This window comes from Lolium rigidum, chromosome 6 (assembly GCF_022539505.1).
Source record: "Lolium rigidum isolate FL_2022 chromosome 6, APGP_CSIRO_Lrig_0.1, whole genome shotgun sequence".
Taxonomy (NCBI): Eukaryota; Viridiplantae; Streptophyta; class Magnoliopsida; order Poales; family Poaceae; genus Lolium; species Lolium rigidum.
In genome coordinates, this window is record NC_061513.1 from 302,000,179 (window position 1) to 302,018,594 (window position 18,416).

The 18,416-nt window shown below is 45.9% G+C and overlaps 1 protein-coding gene and 1 pseudogene across 1 annotated transcript; one reads left to right on the top strand and one right to left on the bottom strand.

The window, feature by feature from the left end:
- Positions 1–6,067: 6,067 nt before the first annotated feature.
- LOC124665633 lies at positions 6,068–13,384 on the bottom strand (annotated as a pseudogene).
- LOC124665632 (disease resistance protein RGA2-like) lies at positions 6,522–8,111 on the top strand. Its single transcript, XM_047203031.1, has one exon. The coding sequence runs from the start codon at positions 6,569–6,571 to the stop codon at positions 8,018–8,020; it is 1,452 nt and encodes a 483-aa protein (XP_047058987.1). The 5' UTR covers positions 6,522–6,568; the 3' UTR covers positions 8,021–8,111.
- Positions 13,385–18,416: the final 5,032 nt, after the last annotated feature.

Genomic DNA, 18,416 nt, shown 5'->3' on the forward strand with positions numbered 1-18,416 from the left:
TTGACACCGTGCGGACGGGTCTTCTCAAAGGAGCCGATGAGTTCGGCTTCGAGGGTTGCCTTGATCTCGTCATGTTTCTTCTTGAGCTCATCAGGCAGATCCTCGTACGTGACCGGAGTGTCTTCCGCCATCTCGGATGTAGATGGCGATGTTGTGGATGTCGAAGGTTGTCCCACCGGGCGTGCCAAATGTGTTGACGTCGAAACCCCCCGGCGGGCGGAGACGGGCAACACGAGTAGAGCCGGGAACAACTAGGGCTGCGGCTGGCCCCGGTCCCTCGGAGCGACGGCCCGCAAAGCCTCCCGGTCACACGTCCGATGCTATCGCAAGGGCGTGCCACCCGACCTATACCCGGTCGGGAAGGTGTGGATGATGCCTCGCTTAGTTTCCTGCATGGCATACACGTAAACATTAAATACGAGCCTCGATCGGCTCTCGGGTTATCTCGTGAATCGGCTCAAAGAGCCGATCCACCCATGATTCGAACGAGGTGTCCGAATATATGGTGGTCCCGCTTGATCAAGATAAAGCTAATGAGATCTACGACGATTTAGGGTTTTCACCGCATAATCGGATCATCCTACTCACGATTGGGCCTCGCGCTCGCGCACGGTGACCGTAAGCCGATCCTAGACAGGGCCTAAAAACCAACACGAGGTTGATCCCCGGAACATCCTTTCTAGGGCTAGCAAACGTCACCCTACACGCCGCTGGATCCTCCAACCCTTTGTAAGGCCTAACTATCTGCGGATGTTAAACTAATCCTTGATGAAACAAGGAGCAACCGTAACGGATCAGATCTACTAAACTATGATCAAGCGGGGTGCCGCCCCTACACCTAAGATAGGTGTAAGGGCGGCTAGATGTGCAAGGGTTGCATAACGAAAGCATGTAATTCGAAGAACAATGCTAACCCTAACACATCTAAGATAACTACGTTGCTCGCCATCAAAAAGGCTTCAAGCACGAGCAACGCATGAACAACGTGGGCAAGCTTGTGCTGCCTAGATCGCAAGATGCGATCTAGGCAGCATGGTGCTTACCGGAGAAACCCTCGAGACGAAGGAGTTGGCGATGCGCCGAGATTTGTTTGTGTTGAACGTTGGTTGTTGTTTATTCCATAAACCCTAGATACATATTTATAGTCCAAGGGACTTTCCAATTTAGGCGTGCACCTAACCGTGCACGGGTAAAACTCTAACTCTTAACCGACACGTAATCTAATATGTTACAGATACAAGGGCAAACTAGCCCAAACTTTGCATGTAAGGCCGATTCACGTATTTCTTCTATATATATATTCTTCAAGTCCATCTTGATCGCGGCCCACCTCTGACTCGGTCAAATTCTGGTGATAACACAAGGTTATATCATTGTATGAATGATGTAATGGACACACCCATTTAAGCGTAGCATAAGATCTCGTCATTAAGTTATTTGCTATAAGCTTTCGATACATAGTTACCTAGTCCTTATGACCATGAGATCATGTAAATCACTTATACCGGAAAGGTACTTTGATTACACCAAACGCCATCTGCGTAAATGGGTGGTTATAAAGGTGGGATTAAGTATCCGGAAAGTATGAGTTGAGGCATATGGATCAACAATGGGATTTGTCCATCCCGATGACGGATAGATATACTCCGGGCCCTCTCGGTGGAATGTCGTATAATGTCTTGCAAGCATATGAATAAGTTCATAAGAGACCACATACCACGGTACGAGAAAAGAGTACTTGTCGGAGACGAGGTTGAACAAGGTATAGAGTGATACCGAAGATCAAACCTCGGACAAGTAAAATATCGCGTGACAAAGGGAATTGGTATTATATGTGAATGGTTCATTCGATCACTAAAGTCATCGTTGAATATGTGGGACCATTATGGATCTCCAGATCCCGCTATTGGTTATTGGTCGGAGTAAGTACTCAACCATGTCCGCATAGTTCACGAACCGTAGGGTGACACACTTAAAGTTGGATGTTGAAATGGTAGTACTTGAATATGGAATGGAGTTCGAATATTTGTTCGGAGTCCCGGATGAGATCCCGGACATCACGAGGAGTTCTGGAATGGTCCGGAGAATAAGGTTCATATATAGGATGTCATTTTATGTGAATTAAAATGTCGCGGAAGGTTCTATGGAAGGTTCTATAAGGTTCTAGAAAAGTCCGGAAGAAACCACCAAGGAAGGTGGAGTCCACATGGGACTCCACCTCCATGGCCGGCCAACCCTAGTGGGGGAGGAGTCCCAAGTGGACTCCCCTTAGGGGGCCGGCCACCCCCCATATGGGAGGTGGAACTCCCACCTCTAGTGGGAGTCCTAGCTTGGCTAGGTTTCCCCTCCATTTGGAAGGTTTTTGGTTCGGGTCTTATTCGAAGACTTGGAGACCAACTCTTGGGGATCCACCTATATAATGAGGGGCCAAGGGAGGGGGCCGGCCACCCCAAGACCACAATCTGGCCGCCCCCCTTGAAGTGGCCGGCCACCCCCCCCCCAACCCTAGCCGCCCCCTCTCCTCCATATCTCCCGCGTAGCTTTAGCGAAGCTCCGCCGGAGTTCTTCACCGCCACCGACACCACGCCGTCGTGCCGTCGGATTCAAGAGGAGCTACTACTTCCGCTGCCCGCTGGAACGGGAGGTGGACGTCGTCTTCATCAACAACCGAACGTGTGACCGAGTACGGAGGTGCTGCCCGTTCGTGGCGCCGGAACCGATCGTGATCAAGATCTTCTACGCGCTTTTGCAAGCGGCAAGTGAACGTCTACCGCAGCAACAAGAGCCTCATCTTGTAGGCTTTGGAATCTCTTCAAGGGTGAGACTCGATACCCCCTCGTTGTTACCGTCTTCTAGATTGCATCTTGGCTTGGATTGCGTGTTCGCGGTAGGAAAATTTTTGTTTTCTATGCAACGTTATCCTACAGGTCAGTGCTGCAATGTATCAGATTTGCGGAAGAAACGAACTCGTCTGCCATTGCATCTCCCAGCTTGTGCATCTGATCAAAGGACTGAAGTTGGCTATAGAGATCTGTCAAGGTGGTCATCGGATTTGCACGAATTGATGTCTTCAGATTGTTGTAATCATCATTGAGTCCATGAAGAATGGACCAGATCATTTCATCATCATCAAGCGGTTTTCCCGCAGCAAGCTCCGATGCAAGAACCTTCATCTTTGAAAAGTATTTTTCAGCGGACATATTTCCCTTCTTGGTGTCATTGAGGGGCAGAGCGGAGATGTTGGGCCCTAGCCTTTGACTGAGATGCGATAAGGGAGGTGATGGTTTTCCACACCTCGGCAGAGGTCTCAAGTCCAAGCACATGAGAGAGAATATTTGGTGATAAATAGCTCAGGAGATAGCGCAAAACCTGTTGATCGCGAGCTATCCATGTGTCGTATGCAGGATTATCAACTTCATTCTTGACGCCATCAGTATCCACTTCAAGAGTTTCTGCGGGAGCCTTGTCATCCCCTTCAACGAGCTTGAGGACCCGAGCACCTCGAAGTGCCGGGATGACAAGTGCCTTCCATATCAAAGCATTGTCACGGGGTGAGTAGCTGTGCTAGAGGAGCGCCAAGGGCAGCAGCCAGGGAGGAGAGCGACGAGGAACCCATCTAGGGTTTGTTGAGTTTTTCTGATCGTTGTAAAGAACGGCGACTAGGGTTTGCAGCACTGGCGGCGGCAGATGACTACGACGACGGCTGGTTGTAGATGTATTTGGTTTTGAGGGCGGCAACGGCAGTGTATGCGGCGATGGCGGCAGTGGTTTTTGTGGGATTTGATTTGGGTTGTAGGCACGGCAACAGATGATCTCTGCGGCGGTGATTTTCTCCGGTTGTTGGTTTGGGGCGGCGGCAGCCAAGCGGCGGCGGCGGTGATTAGGCAGCGATGTCGAGGAAGAGCGGCTCTGATACCATATTAGTGAAGGTAGTTTTTAGGTTGAACGACTTACCCTCGGGGTTGTCGGCTTCGTGTTTATATAGGATGAAAGCCGATCGAGACATTGTACAAGAGACCAATACCGTATATGGAGTACTACTCCATATACGGTATGGCATAGACAAACTAAACTGAACCTATTACAAACTATGTTTAACAGTCCAACCACTTGTAAATGGTCTGCAGGTGTATATACTTCGCACACGAATATATGGTGTTGATGAAATGGATGCCAACCATGGTATTTGCCTCGTACCGTGAAAGACCAGCTGGTGCATCTTTGGGTGACCTGTCTAAATCAATTTGGAATGAGCGAAAAGTATGTTATAAAAGTGATAAGTAAATAATGAAAAACGATAAAAAAAAACACAGCGGAGACACAAGATTTTAACTTGGAAAATCCCTCTAACAAAGGGAAAAACCACGGACCGTGGGTTATCTTATAACCTGATAAACCCTAATCGGTGGTTTACAAGAGGTATATATAGGAGGTGGCATCGATCCGTACCGCTACGATTTGGCCCAAGACTACCGGCAACGGGCCTCACTCCGCTCGTCAGAAGTTAGCCTCCCTTTAGTATATGAATTTGGATTACAATATAATAAACTTCACCTTGAGATAAATTCCATCTTCTAGCATGAACTTCAGCAATCTGCTGAACAATAAAGAAAAAATAATTGCTGGTGCCAATAACTACTTGGGCTAAATAGTTATACCAAGCAAGTTCGAGCAAAGCTCAAACTTGGCAACATGAACTGACTTTGTTATCATATCAATAGAATTATCATGAGTACTTATCTTGCATACCTTCAGTTTACTTTGAGCAACAATGTCGCGAATATAATGGTACAAGACATCAATGTGCTTTGTCCTCTCATTGAACATTTGATCTATAGTAAGGTATATGACACTTTGACTATCACAAAACAAGTTAATGCAAGAATCATCTCCACAAAGCTTGGCATACAAACCTTTCAACCAAATAGACTCTTTGGATGCTTCAGCAATAGCCATATATTCTGCTTCGGTAGTAGATTGGGCAATAATAGATTGTAATGTTGCCTTCCAGCTCACAACACATCTCTACCAATAATGAACACATAACTTGTGAGGGACATTCTCTTATCCAAATCGACAGTAAAATCTGAATCCACATAGCCAGCGAATCCCTCACCAGTCTTGCCAAACTTCAACCAAGCTTTGGATATGTCACGAAGGTACCTGAAAATCCACTAAATACTTTTCCAATGTTATTTACCAGGATTAGCCATGTATCGACTGACCAAACTCGTAGCATATGACAGTTGGATGACACAGCGAGAAATATTTTCATCTAACATAGTTGGCCTATGAATTGGACCTCCATCAACTTAGGCACCATTACAGTTCAGTAGTTTTTTTTTTGTACTATGCAACTTTTTATTTTAATCTCTTGTTCCTTTAAATTTGAGCGGCTATATGCATCCTATTTATGTAGAAGTCAGATCTAATACTTAGAACTTTTAAAAATCATAAATAAAACGTTTTTATAAAAAAAATGTTCTTTAACATTGCCTACCCGTCCACTGGCTCTATTTTGTCGGTACCCTAGTTGTAGCTTTCAGTCTCCTCTGAAAATCAATGAACGTGTCCTATTGTTGTTCCTCTGCAAACCACGCAGCCGCAACTGGCTCTTTGAATTACACGTGGTCTTAGGCAGGAATGCATGGAAGTAAAATCCGATTTCCAAAATGCATGAAGATGTTTGTGGTCTTGTGGACATCATTATTGGGCAATGATCAGACAATAAGGTGAGACCGTGAGAGGGCCTGAAAACAGAGTATGGGTTTTAACTGCCCTGATCAGCATGTCGGTGCATAATTGTTGAAAAGAAACAAAAAAAAAAGCCATGCAGAGTTTTTTGGGGTAAGACAGGAAGGAGACGGCCAACGCCCGAAGTCCTGAAGTCAACAGCAGATAACAGAATCTGCAAGGCGTTAACATATTGGGGTACACGTGTCACTTAAGACACAGTTACACTGCCTAAAATTTCACACGAAGACTGGTTCCACCAGGACTGGTTCCACATTGATTTAGACTGCCCACCCGAAGACAGTATTCCCCGGTATACGGCAAATACCATGGCTGGCATCCATTTCATCAACACCATATATACATGTGGCCAAGCTGTGTAGCTTTACTAAATGCTAAAGGATTATATAGTCTAAATTTACCACACCTGCACAACATTTTCAAGTAATACACCAGGAGATGAGGACTATGATGGTCTATGGGACGACCTGAAGCCAATTATCCATAGAAGATTCTGCAAAAAAAAGCAACACATTGGTGCATATAATTAACAAAAACACATACTGTGCTTACAAGTCCACAATGATCTAGCCTGCCTAAAATATGACCGCATCAGTTGTGGTGTGAAGTACCTCCACCTTAAGCTTGCCATTAATTTCCACATTGGAGACTAGTCAGCAAGAATCAAGACCAGGACAACTGGTCTTTCACGCTACATGGAAATACCATGGCATCCATTTAAACAGCACCATACCTCAGAACCTGATTTCTACAAGATGAAAACAAGAACAGTTTCCTCCTTCAGCCATTCAGTCTCAACCTAAAGTTTTTCAGGATGGAAGCGGTTCTGTCTGTGGCTGCAGGTGAACTTGTTAGCAGATTCTTCTCCTTTTTGATGAGCAAGTGTTCTGAAAATGCATGCTCAGAGGAGAAGCGTGTGGAGAGGCTGCAGCAGCTCCTGCTACGAGCTCACATGGTTGCGGAGGAGGCGGATCGGCGGTACATCACCAACTCTGGTATGCTTCTGCAACTGAAGATACTATCTAGGGCTATGTACAATGGTTATCACGCGGTAGACACCTACAAGTGCAACCAGCTAATCAAAGAGGGTTCTAAGGAAGTGACGACTACTGACTCGTTTGCATCATATCTTGGCACTCCCCTGAAGCGCTTCCGCACAAATGGTGGTATATCAATTCATAAAGTTGATAACAGCTGCGACCTTCAAGATGCCTTGGTAAAATTAGAAACTGTCGTTTCGAATATGACAGAGTTTGTTATACTTTTGAGTGGATGTGAATCCATGATGGTTCGTAGACCCTACGACACCTATCTTTACGTTGACAACTTCATGTTTGGTCGTCAGACCGAGAAGCAACAAGTCATCAACTTCTTGTTACAGCACAACCCTCTTGGTTTTCCATCTGTGCTTCCAATCATTGGTGGCACCCTAGTCGGGAAGAAAACTTTAGTAAAACATGTGTGGAATGATGAGAAGGTGCGTAGTTACTATTCTTCAGTTTTGCACATCAACGGGGACAACTTCAGTATGATAGACAATGAAAGAACCACTGGGAGAACAATTGTTGTTGTCACGTTTGTTTCAGATGTGGATGATGAGAAGTGGAAATCTTTTTACCAGGCAGTGACATGCATAAGCACAGAAACAAAGATTATAATGGTAAGTAGGATGGAAAGTTTGGCGAGATACGGTACCGTGGAGCCAATCCACCTAAGTAGATTACAAGATGAGGAATACAACTACCTCTTCAAGACGCTAGCATTTGGAAGTGCGCGAGCTGAGGACAACCCAAAGCTGACACTATTGGCAGGAGAGTTCATCAAATTACTGGGTGGGTCATTTATAGGAGCATATTCATTTGCCTATACATTGAGGACGGATCTAAGCCTTCAATTCTGGCTTAGCTCGTTGAACCTATTAAAAAAAGCAATGAAGAAGAACTTGTCCTTGTATAGTGAGAATGTCTTCCCTTTTAAACAACGCTATCCAATAGACTTGACCGATTTTCTACCCTCTACGGCTGCTCCGCTACACATTATGCCTCCTCGAACTGAAGCCGAGGTTTCTGAAAGGAAACTCCCCAAGATAAGGCTTAAAGACATCCTTGTGAATCCATCCCTTCGTCCCAGGGGTGACTTCGATTTAGTGACATGGGAATCAGGGATACCTCCTTATACCGAGTTCTGTAATCATGTTACGCCTTGTGCTCAACAGCAGCTTAAAACAACCTTGCGGAGGAAGCGTGATGCAACTATTTGTCTCTAGTGTTCTTCTGTATCTTGCATCAGACTCTTTTGTTACTCTTGCTTGGTGAAATGGAAAATTTATTGTAATGGAAATTCAATAATCAAATAAAGGACTGTGTGCAACACTCGATGCAGTACATGTTCTGATTACAGTTGTCAAGTCCATATGTGCATTGTCTATATGTTAGCAATTCTTGAATAATGTAAGATTGTCTGATTATTTTGTGTGTATCAGTTTGCGGTGAAGCACATGTTCATGTGTCATGTTAATTTCTGCTACTACGACTATGACGTGAGGGGTGGAAGGGGCTATCAATAGTTGGTAGGCCTTGTACCAATGTTGGGAGATGGGCGACCACTGTTAGTTGGCCTGATGGTGCTACCTTGCTACTGAAGTAAGGTAGCACCACCAAAATGTTACAGATTCTGAAGTTTTTGGTAGAGTTCACATGATCTGTACCTATCATGCTGTACAGTTTCACTTGATAAATGGCTTACTTGGCAGGAAGGACAGGTTAATTCTCGATAATTATTGGACTCCTTAATCAGTTAGCTAGGCTCCCGGGGTAGCTGACGCACGCCTTAAAATGACCAATGAAAAGTTCTCCTTCACAATACATGATGCAAAATTATTGATTTGTTAAAATAGATTAGTGCTGCTATATTTACATGGTAGATGAGATGAAAACTGGAAAATTGGCGGTGCAGCAAATGTTAGACCAGCTAGAAGTTCAGAGCAACTTGTTACTGCATAATATTCATATCCAAAATTTGGATGTATCTAGACACTAAATAGCATCTAGATACATCCGAATTTTGACAAATCTCAGACAACCTTCGTGGGACAGAGGGACTACAATGGAAGATGCTTAGAGAGGTGCTATGAGAAATAAACCGGTTTGTTCAAGCACTGGTGCTTATTTATACTATGTACATGCCTAACTAGGCATCTTTCCTGTACCAATAATAGTTGGTGCTTAAAAATAGTTAGGTTTATTTTGCTAAGCATCCCTCTAAGCACTAAGCATTGTACATGGCTTTATAGATTACTAAATTTAAGGTACTCAAAGGATGGACTCCTTGTTTCTTGTGGAATATCTTGGCTGGACATGCATGTAGGGTCTAGTGAATTTTGTTCAGGTAATTGTTACTACAGTTAGCAAGAAAACAGTGTATGGCTTTAACAAAACCTACTGTCCATGATGGCGCGTACTTTTTCTAAATAAGCAGGACATGTAAAGGGGTTTGTGATGGAAAAAATGATTTCATGATCCATTTTGTAATGGATTAAAATGGAAAAAAGCAGTACATGCAGGAATTCTCCCGATCACTCCTGTGAACAGCTAGGGCTGGTACCATAAACAGCAGAAACAAAAACGACGCCCACCTTTCATATTTATGCAATCATAGGATGAGCCTGGAAACATTGCTAGTTGGGTCTCTTTCGTGGGCTAAGCCCATAGTTCAATCATTCGTTGACTCACAATATCCAATGGGCCAAGAGGAGTATTTCATATTACCTACAGATTAAGAAAAACCAAAACAACACATAAATAAATTCAATCATTGCTAATAAATAAAATATTGCTAAAGGGGCAACAAAGGTTTCCTTCAGCAAAAGAAATTGAAGAAGTAAAAGGACACCTAAAGTTCTTTCAATTTCTTACTCCAGACATAAACTATCTATCTTGTTTCTGTTTATATTAATCTAGAATCCTTAATTGACAGTATGTTAATCACCTGAGAGGTCACCGCTGAGTGCTCCTTCACTGAATTCCTGCGAAAGCCCAATATACGGCATAAGAAATTCTCACAGACTGGAGTTCTCCATCATAGTAGCGAAGGTCTCCATCTTTATTAAGAGAAACTGAGCGTGTATGGACCAAATGTACTAGAATGCAAAAGCTCAATCGACAAATTTTAATGTTATCAGAAATACAGCATGACACTAAATTAGAATACAACCTCAAGATCCTTTGTCGGCAATTTCGACACTTTCTTCACAGTAAGTGATCGTGGAAGGAGCGTCTCGCAATCTCCGATGGAAAAAAGACAAAATCCAATGATCAGAACCAGGGAGAAACCAGTGTGGAATGAATTCATCCACAATATGCAATAAGGTTAAAGTGTAATGAATATACTAAAAGAAATACGATGAAACATTGATTAGCTAAAGCTGAAATAGTTCTTTGGTTTGTGTCCTGGAAGAGGAAGTGCTTGCCTAGCCTGGCCGGTCCAATATTGTGATTAGCCTGGCTAGCAAAAAAAGACACAGGCCCACCCAGGGCAGCGTGATTAGCCTGGGCCAGGCCTCCCATTTCCTGCGCCTCGGTGTGCGACCGCAGCTGCCTGGTAACTAATCACGGGTTTATGGAGCAGATCTGTAACTGATTTGAAACAAAGCGGCTGAGGAACAGGTTTAGCCTCCAGGGTAGTAAGAGCATCTCTAACATAGCCCGATCTCGCGGCCGGAACTGAAAAAGTCCGGCGAGATTAGGGGTTCGGTTCGGAGATGGGCCAGAACGGAGCCTGAACTCGCGGCCTGGCCCGTAAAACGAGTTCGGGCCCCCGAGAAATCGAGCGGACGCCCCGTATTAAAAGGGGCCGCGGAGGGGAGTTGGGTTCGTAAACCCTACTCCCCTCCGCCGGTTTCACTCCTGTCGCAGCCGCCTGCCTCCGCTCCGGCGAGCGATTCCGCCGCCGCCGCTCCGCCGCTTCGGCCACCACCCCTCTGTCTGAAATGGGGCGTTTAAGACGGTGGGTAGGGGAGGTGGTCGAATCGGCGGCGGAAAATCACCTCGGCGTCCGTCGGGTGTACGGGCGGAGGCGGAGCGCGCCAGGCGGTCACGCTCCGACGGTACATGGAAGCGGGCCGGCCAGAAGTGGCCGGAACTAATGGCACGCCGTCAAGCGCGCGAGGAGGCGGCTGAGGAAGGAGAAGCGGAGCCGCCCCCCGCTGCCGGCGTTGCCCCCGCGCGGCAACGACGCCGCCTCCGCCGACGGGCCGCCTCTAGCCTGCGGGAGCACCTCCGAGGCGGCGGCCTTCGAGGTGGCGGCGCTCATCGTCGCCTAGGAAGAGCCGGCGACTAAAAACCCTCCGCCGGCGACATTTAGCGCCCCGGTGACAGTATAGTCACTCCGGGCACTAAATCTAGTCTAAATTAGGCCCCTAGTATCGAATGTAGGTCGAAGATGCATGTATTTTGCCCCTATTATTGTAAATTATGAACGAATTCAGCTTGATCGGATGAAATCGAGTGCAATCGCGAGATTCGATTACCCGCGGCGTTTGATTTCCGCGATTTTGTTCTGCGCCGTGACTAAATCCGCTCGCAATTTGTTTTTCGGGAGACTGAACTCACTTTTTTTGGTTCCGAAAAATAGGGGCTCTGCTAGAGATGCTCTAAGGGAAACAAACATTGTCCAATACAACAATGAATGAAGAATGAATTTAGCCATGATGAGATTTCCCATACATTTTCCCTGTTATTTCCCCATGGAAGAGGCTACATGAAAACTCAGAACATGCAGGTATTAGCATAATGGATAAGAAAATGAGGACTGTTTTCAGGGTGAGAAGTGGCTAAATCAGTGACCTATAAACAACAGTTATCCGATTGTTAAAAAAACCAGGTACGGAAAACTACACTACAAAAACGGTTTTCCAAAACTTCTATTCACAAGGACTTCTGCTCAAACTAGATTTAGCGTGAAATCCAAGGACCTCAGATGACCACAAAGCCAAAGGGTGAGAGCATCTGTTCAATGTAACAGATCCAGTTAATTAGATCATGTCTACTAGCTCAACCATACTATTACGAAAACCGCATTTTAAATGTTAACACAGGTTCATCGTGTAAGAGTACCGGCTTAAGCAAAGAAGTGAAACTCATACCAATAAAGAGCTTTAGGCATAAGCAAGAAACCAGACTCAATAGAGAGCTCAACTATCAAAGGATGTCCACAGAGAATTCTTGTTGATTTGCTGACATAGACTATAATGGGTTATGCAGAGAAGGCACAAAGCACTGAATATTTGTTTTCTTTATTTTTCCAGGAGATCTAAGCCATACTACAACCAGCAGCCATTTAGTACAGAAAAAAAAATCTATTCGGGCAGACCAACATTATCTAACTCCAGCTTGCTCACAATGGTATGTATTTCTTATTTTGTCAAAGTGAAACGTTGGGAAGCGGAAGTATCCAAGAAAGAAGGTTCATACCAGCAATCCCCAAGCATTCCCAACAGAGCCCCAAGCTGAGAACATAGGTCAAGGTTATCTTCTGACGATTTCAACTCCTCCCTGATGTCTTCTGCACAGATGCGGAGCCTCAACTTTGCACTTTGAATGTACTACTGTGCGAGGAAAGCCTGAAGATGCAGAAGTTAGAAGCACTGATATAACATAATGTTCACTGATAAAATCAGTATGTTAAAAAACTTTGTTTTAGCAATCAGTACATACCATACTTGATAACCATGAACAATGCAAATTTCACAGGTCAAAGAAAGAGCTAGCAATTGGAGCTGATTAATTTGCTTACTGACCCTCATGGCCTGCTGCACTAGAAAAGCGCCTCTCTCCATGGAGACATCCTCATATATCACCTTGCTCTTTCCCTGCGTTGCTTCATTGTCATCTCCAGCAAGCAATCTCTTGATCCGGGCATGGCCATTGATGATCATGTGGTCGATAAGGGCCTGGGGCTTGGCATCTGGCTCGATCCGCTCTACGCCAGCGCACAGCAGGCAGTCCTTGAAGTGCAGTATGCATGCCCTGCCAAGGTTCATCCCGTCAGGAGATAGACAATCAAGAAACAATTTATGATCTAGAGATGCACGCACTTGCAGAACTTGTGCAAGGACAGGATGCATTTGCTGGGGTCCTGGGCGCTTTACTGGTCTCCGGCACGGTCGTTCCTGATTTTATTGTCCCGGTTCTTGCCGGCCACCGGGCACACACTGGCTCCGCTGCCGCTTTTGTCAGGCTTTTCTGTACGACCTCATTGGGCACACGCCGCCGGTGCTGGCTTTCGCGAACGGTCACAGGAAGCTCATGGCGGTTCTTTCTTGAGACTCTGTCTTGGCAGGTTCTCTGTACACATACATGACATTTCAGCTAGGAGCGGAGACCAGAACCACAATGAAGGGTATCCGCCGAACTGGACGAGCGGAAGCAGTTTTGCTGGCTGAGAATCGTCGGAAGTCTAGTCTGCTATACCTCTCAGGGTTTGTGCTCGTTCGCTGTAATTGACAGGGGAATTGGGGATCCGATTGGTTTGAGCGGGGGAAGGCGGGCACGCAATCGGTCCAAGTAGGGGAAGAAGAGATGGAATCGAGTAGGTGGGGAGCGGCGGTGCTTACGCTTTTGGGCCGGGCGGTTCGACCAGCCGGCGGCAGCCACGGCGACGGCGGGGCGGCGAGCTTCTTCTGGTGGATAGGAGAGAGGCGACGCATAGTGGGCTGGGCTGGATCCACCTGACCGAATATCACATCGGCTTCAGCCGGCATTTCCTATCCACCGACCAGGTCAGCCGCTACCCGCGCAGCACACCCCCGCGCGCAGTATAGGCCGGCCTGGTCCGTCCAGTTCGCCTGTTATTTCTATTTTCTGTTTTCTTTTTTCTTTCATTTTTCCTTTTTTTTTTGTTTTGTTTCTTTTCTGTTTATTTTTAATTTTTCTCTTCTGTTTTTTCTCTGTTTTAGTTTTCTATTCGAAAAAATTCAAATATAAGAAATATTTTTTCAAAATGTTCATATTTAAATTTTTCATATACAAAGTGTTTCGATGTGAGATTTGTTCATATTCAAAAAGTGTTCAAATTAAAAAAATCAGATTTAAAAGTGTTCGAATTTGAAAAATATCAAAAAAGTTCATAAAAAGTTTTAATTTGGAAAATGTTTTAGATTTTAAAAAATCAGATTTGAATTTTAATTTTTTTTAAAAAGTATTCAAATTACAAAAATCTTCAGATTTTAAAATTTTGTTCCAGATTTTAAAAAAAATGAGCTTTAAAAGACACAAAAGAAGAAAAAAACAACAATAAATGAAAAGCAAGAACAAACAAAAATGGCAAAGAAGAAACACTGGCTAGCCCAAGAATGGCAGGTTGGCGCTAGGAGGGGAGGAAAACACAATATATGCGTGGAGTTGTTATAATAAAATAGTGTTCTCAATAGATTAGGTTAGGGTTTGGTTAGTCCTCTTCTTGTTGGCTCCGCCTCAATGGAGATGACATTGTCTACAATAAGTGATCTTTGTCTCCTCTTTCGACGGCGATCTCTTCTTCCCAACGTCAATGGTGGAGGTGAAATATTAAAATTCTCTAGGTATGGCCCTTTAGATCTTGCTTCGCCAGATCATGTTTGGATCTTTTCTCATGGTTGCCGCGAAGATGTCTATCTTTTGTTATCAATGCAGCAATTGTAGATAAATTTTTTTACTAATACTTAGATATATTTTATCCATACAATTATTCTTATTACATGAGAATAGAAAAACGCAAGATTGTACTGTCATGTCCCTCTGGACTACAATATGCATGATTTGGAAACGACATGAATACTCATCAAAGACCTTCTACACTACACCAAGGGAAACCAAAAAAATTATAGCAATACTTCTAAGTGGATGAAAAACATTCCTCTAACATAGTGAGTGTGCAAATAATTTCCGTGGAGTGATCCCTAAGGATTTCAATCTTGTGAATCAAATGACCTAACCTGAAAAAAAACTGAATGATCTAATCCTTTCAGAAATTGTATTAGATTCCTTTGAATCAAACAGACCCTTATCAAACTTTATGTGCTTGTGTTTCACCTTGTTGCGCCTCTTGTGGGCTCCATGCCGAGAGGTGTAGAAGGTAGGATGACCAATCCATCTCACACAGCACAGAGTTGTTGTATATACATTTGGTGCAACTATTGTATCCTTGACACGTCGAATTAGAGCAGACCTCTCTCGGGTACGAGTCGTACTTTGAACCCCTGACCCACTCCAGCTCCGCGCTCTCTATGTCAAAACAGAACAAACCATGGCAATCTTTGATGAGTATGGCACCTCTGCTTTCCACGAATCCAATGATTAATATGAATAAATCATATGGCCATTCGGGCCGGGTCAGGTAGCCCAGGTCGGAGCACAGCCAGCCTCCACCATTATTGCCATCTTGATCTTGCCTGGTCCAAAGCTGTAGCAAGGCGGCATCGCCTTCTGGTCGGGTATAAACGAATGAGACCTTTCCTCCAGCATCGATGCATGGGAACGGTGGGGGTAGCTGCACTTGCATGGGCATCTTCATCAAGGAGACGCGCGCAGCGTCGGCGCTAACGTCAAGGCTGTAGAAGCTTGTCTCGCTCCTGTATAGCCAGTGCACGGTGCCGCGATCGTCGACGACGCCGGCGCGCGGCCCCGACATGGTGAGGCCCCGGAGCTGCACGGGACACGCGAGGGGGGCGCTCCAGTTGCCCGTGGCCGACGAGTAGGAGTAGGCGCACACGACCTCGTCGAGGCTGACGGCGGTAAAGAGCACTCGGAAAGCCAGCCGGCGTTGACGGTGGCTGTCCAGACCCTCGCCGCCGTAGCCTGTGACGAGTGCGTAGCCGGTAAGGTCTCTCCCTAGGAACGGAGGGTGCAGGTGCAGGGGAGGCGGCGGAACGAGGTGCACGCCTCCAAGGAGAGGGTGGCACACCGCGAGCTGGAGCATCCGGTGGTCCAGGGGCGCCGGCATGAGGCGCACGAGGAGGAGCCCCTGCCGCGACGCCAGCGGTTGGGCGTAGTTGAAGAGCCCATCGTCCTTTGAGAAGAGGCCTGTGCTGGGAGTGGGACGCGCGAGGTCGTCGAGCCTCCAGAACCGCGGGGGGCAATCGGATACGTTATTCGCCGTCGCCGATCCGGGTACGAGATAGTCGTTCTGGTAGAAGGCGCCGAGGAGAACGGAGGTGTTCCTGTTCTGTTGCAGGACACCGGCTCGTCGGAGGAAGGCCGCGTCGTCGGCGGCGAGGAGGCGGAACCACCGTGTGCAAGTGCCAGCGCAGCGGAGGAGGTCGACGGGGTCCGGCAGCCGAGCGAAGATGTCGAGGAGGAGCTCGTCCAGGAGGGCGCCGTCGCGTGCGTTGGTGGCCATCGGTCGAGTACGGGTCTTGGCTAGGGCTAGATCGGTCTGTGGTTGCATGCTTTGGCAGGTAAATAGAAAACGATCGTAATCATGGTTTGCCGAGGCGGTTAGCATGTTCCAGAAACCAGTACCACATCGTGCTTCGTGTACTTTTTTTTTTTTTTTTTGCGGAGAATTTCAGGAGCTTTATTGATTTATGGTTCCGTTACAATCAGCCTTTAGACTGGATACAAGAAAAGCTGGACTCTCATCGAGCCAGCTACTCGTCATCTCAAGTGTGCAAGCAAACTTAGCACAAAGATGAGATGAATTATTCGCAGACCGTCTAACATGCTTAACTAAGAAAGAAACAAAATCCGAAACCAGCTCCCCAACTTCATCTAGGATAGGCGCCACCGCTGAACGATCAACATGACGCGAGTGCCAGAGATTAACAATCTCCAAACAATCTGTCTCCATCACCACATGAGAGTAGCCTCGCAGCTTTGCGAAAATCACTCCATCATGAAAGGCTAACACTTCAGCCGTAAGAGGATCAGTAACACCTATCTGGGGCTTACTCCATGCGCCAATAAAAGAGAGGTGTGAGCGAACCACACCCCCTCCCCCACCCTTCTGCTCCTCTAAGCTAATGGCCCCATCCGTATTTATTTTGATCCAGCCCGGATCAGGAGGGCGCCAACACTGTCCCGGAGGAGATTTAATATTCCTCACTTGGTAATCTAGCAGCTGCAACTCTTCATGGATCTTCTTTAAAGATTGGATTGGATCATACCTCTCCCCGTCATGTGTCAGCCGATTACGTGAAGACCAAATAGAGTACATGATGCTAATTATTTGAGCTCTTTTTGTTTCATTGAACATCTGATCACATAAAATATCCTGTGACCAACTTCTGTCATGCAAACGAGGTAGCTTCAGATCCATAGTCTTCCTTGCTTCCTCCCGTAACCTCTTGGCATGCGAGCAATGGATCAACGCATGCTTCAATGTTTCTTCTGCAGCCAAACAGATATCACATCCGCCTAGCTCGCGAATATGCCGATATTTCAGCGTGCATGCATCCGGTAAAATACCCCGAACTACACGCCACCAAAAAACTCTGACCTTTGGTAAAACTTTGAGTTTCCATAGGGTTTTCCACATCTGTTCGTCTGCCGTGGAAGTCCCCATAACCCGCCCTTCCTCGAGAGCAGCACGCTCTTTTTGAGTCACCAAGGCACGGTATGATGATTTAACAGAGTAGATCCCAGTTTTCTCAAAGCTCCACGCCAACACATCCTCTCCCCCATTTGTACGCAAGTGGTATGTTCAAAATCGCCTCAGCATCCGGGGCAAAGAAATTTTCTCTCACCACAGAAACTTTCCATGTTCTGTTCTCATGATCAATCAAATCAGAGACTTTCGCAAGCGGCAATGTACCCCTTCCGCCCATCGGTTTCAGAGTGTACGTACCAGGGATCCACCGATCCTCCCAGGTCGAGATAGTAGCACCACTACCAACTCTCTTAATCAGGCCTAACTCCAAGGCCTCTCTTCCAGCAACAATTGCCCTCCAAGTAGCAGAAGCCCTACGAGGAAGAGTTGCATGAAGAAAATCTGTATCGGGAAAATATTTACCCTTCAAAACCTTTGCACATAAAGAGTCTGGATGTGTCAAAAATCTCCATCTGTGTTTCCCCAAAAGAGCCAAGTTAAACAGTTCGAAGTCTCGGAAGCCCATCCCTCCTTTAATTTTTGGTGATGCAAGTTTGTCCCAAGAAAACCAGTGAATAGACTTTTCGTCAACAGTAACTACTCCACCAAAATCTTGCCATCACTGCCACTAAACTCCTCAACACCTTCTTTGTTAACTTAAAACAGCTCATGCTAAAGGTTGGTATGGCCTGTATCGCCGCTTTAAGTAGAGTTTCTCTAGCAGCACTAGATAAAAGCCCCTCCGACCAACCTTGCATACAACCACGTGACCGTTCAACAATATGATCAAACATGCCACTAGTAATTCTCCCCACTGCTGTAGGTAGTCCCGGATATCTTTCGAGAGGGCTTCTACCGTGATACCAAGTATAGATTTTACACTATCTTTCACAGTGCTGCAATGCATTTGGACTGAAATAGATCGAACTCTTCTCCTTGTTTACTTTCCGGCCAGAGCATTCAGCATATATATTCAAAATCTCCGTCGGACGCTCAAGCACTTCGCAGCACATACACTCATAAAAATGAGACTGTCATCCGCAAATAATAAGTGATTCACCCACGGTGCTTTAAAACTCACCCGAATACCTCGATCGATA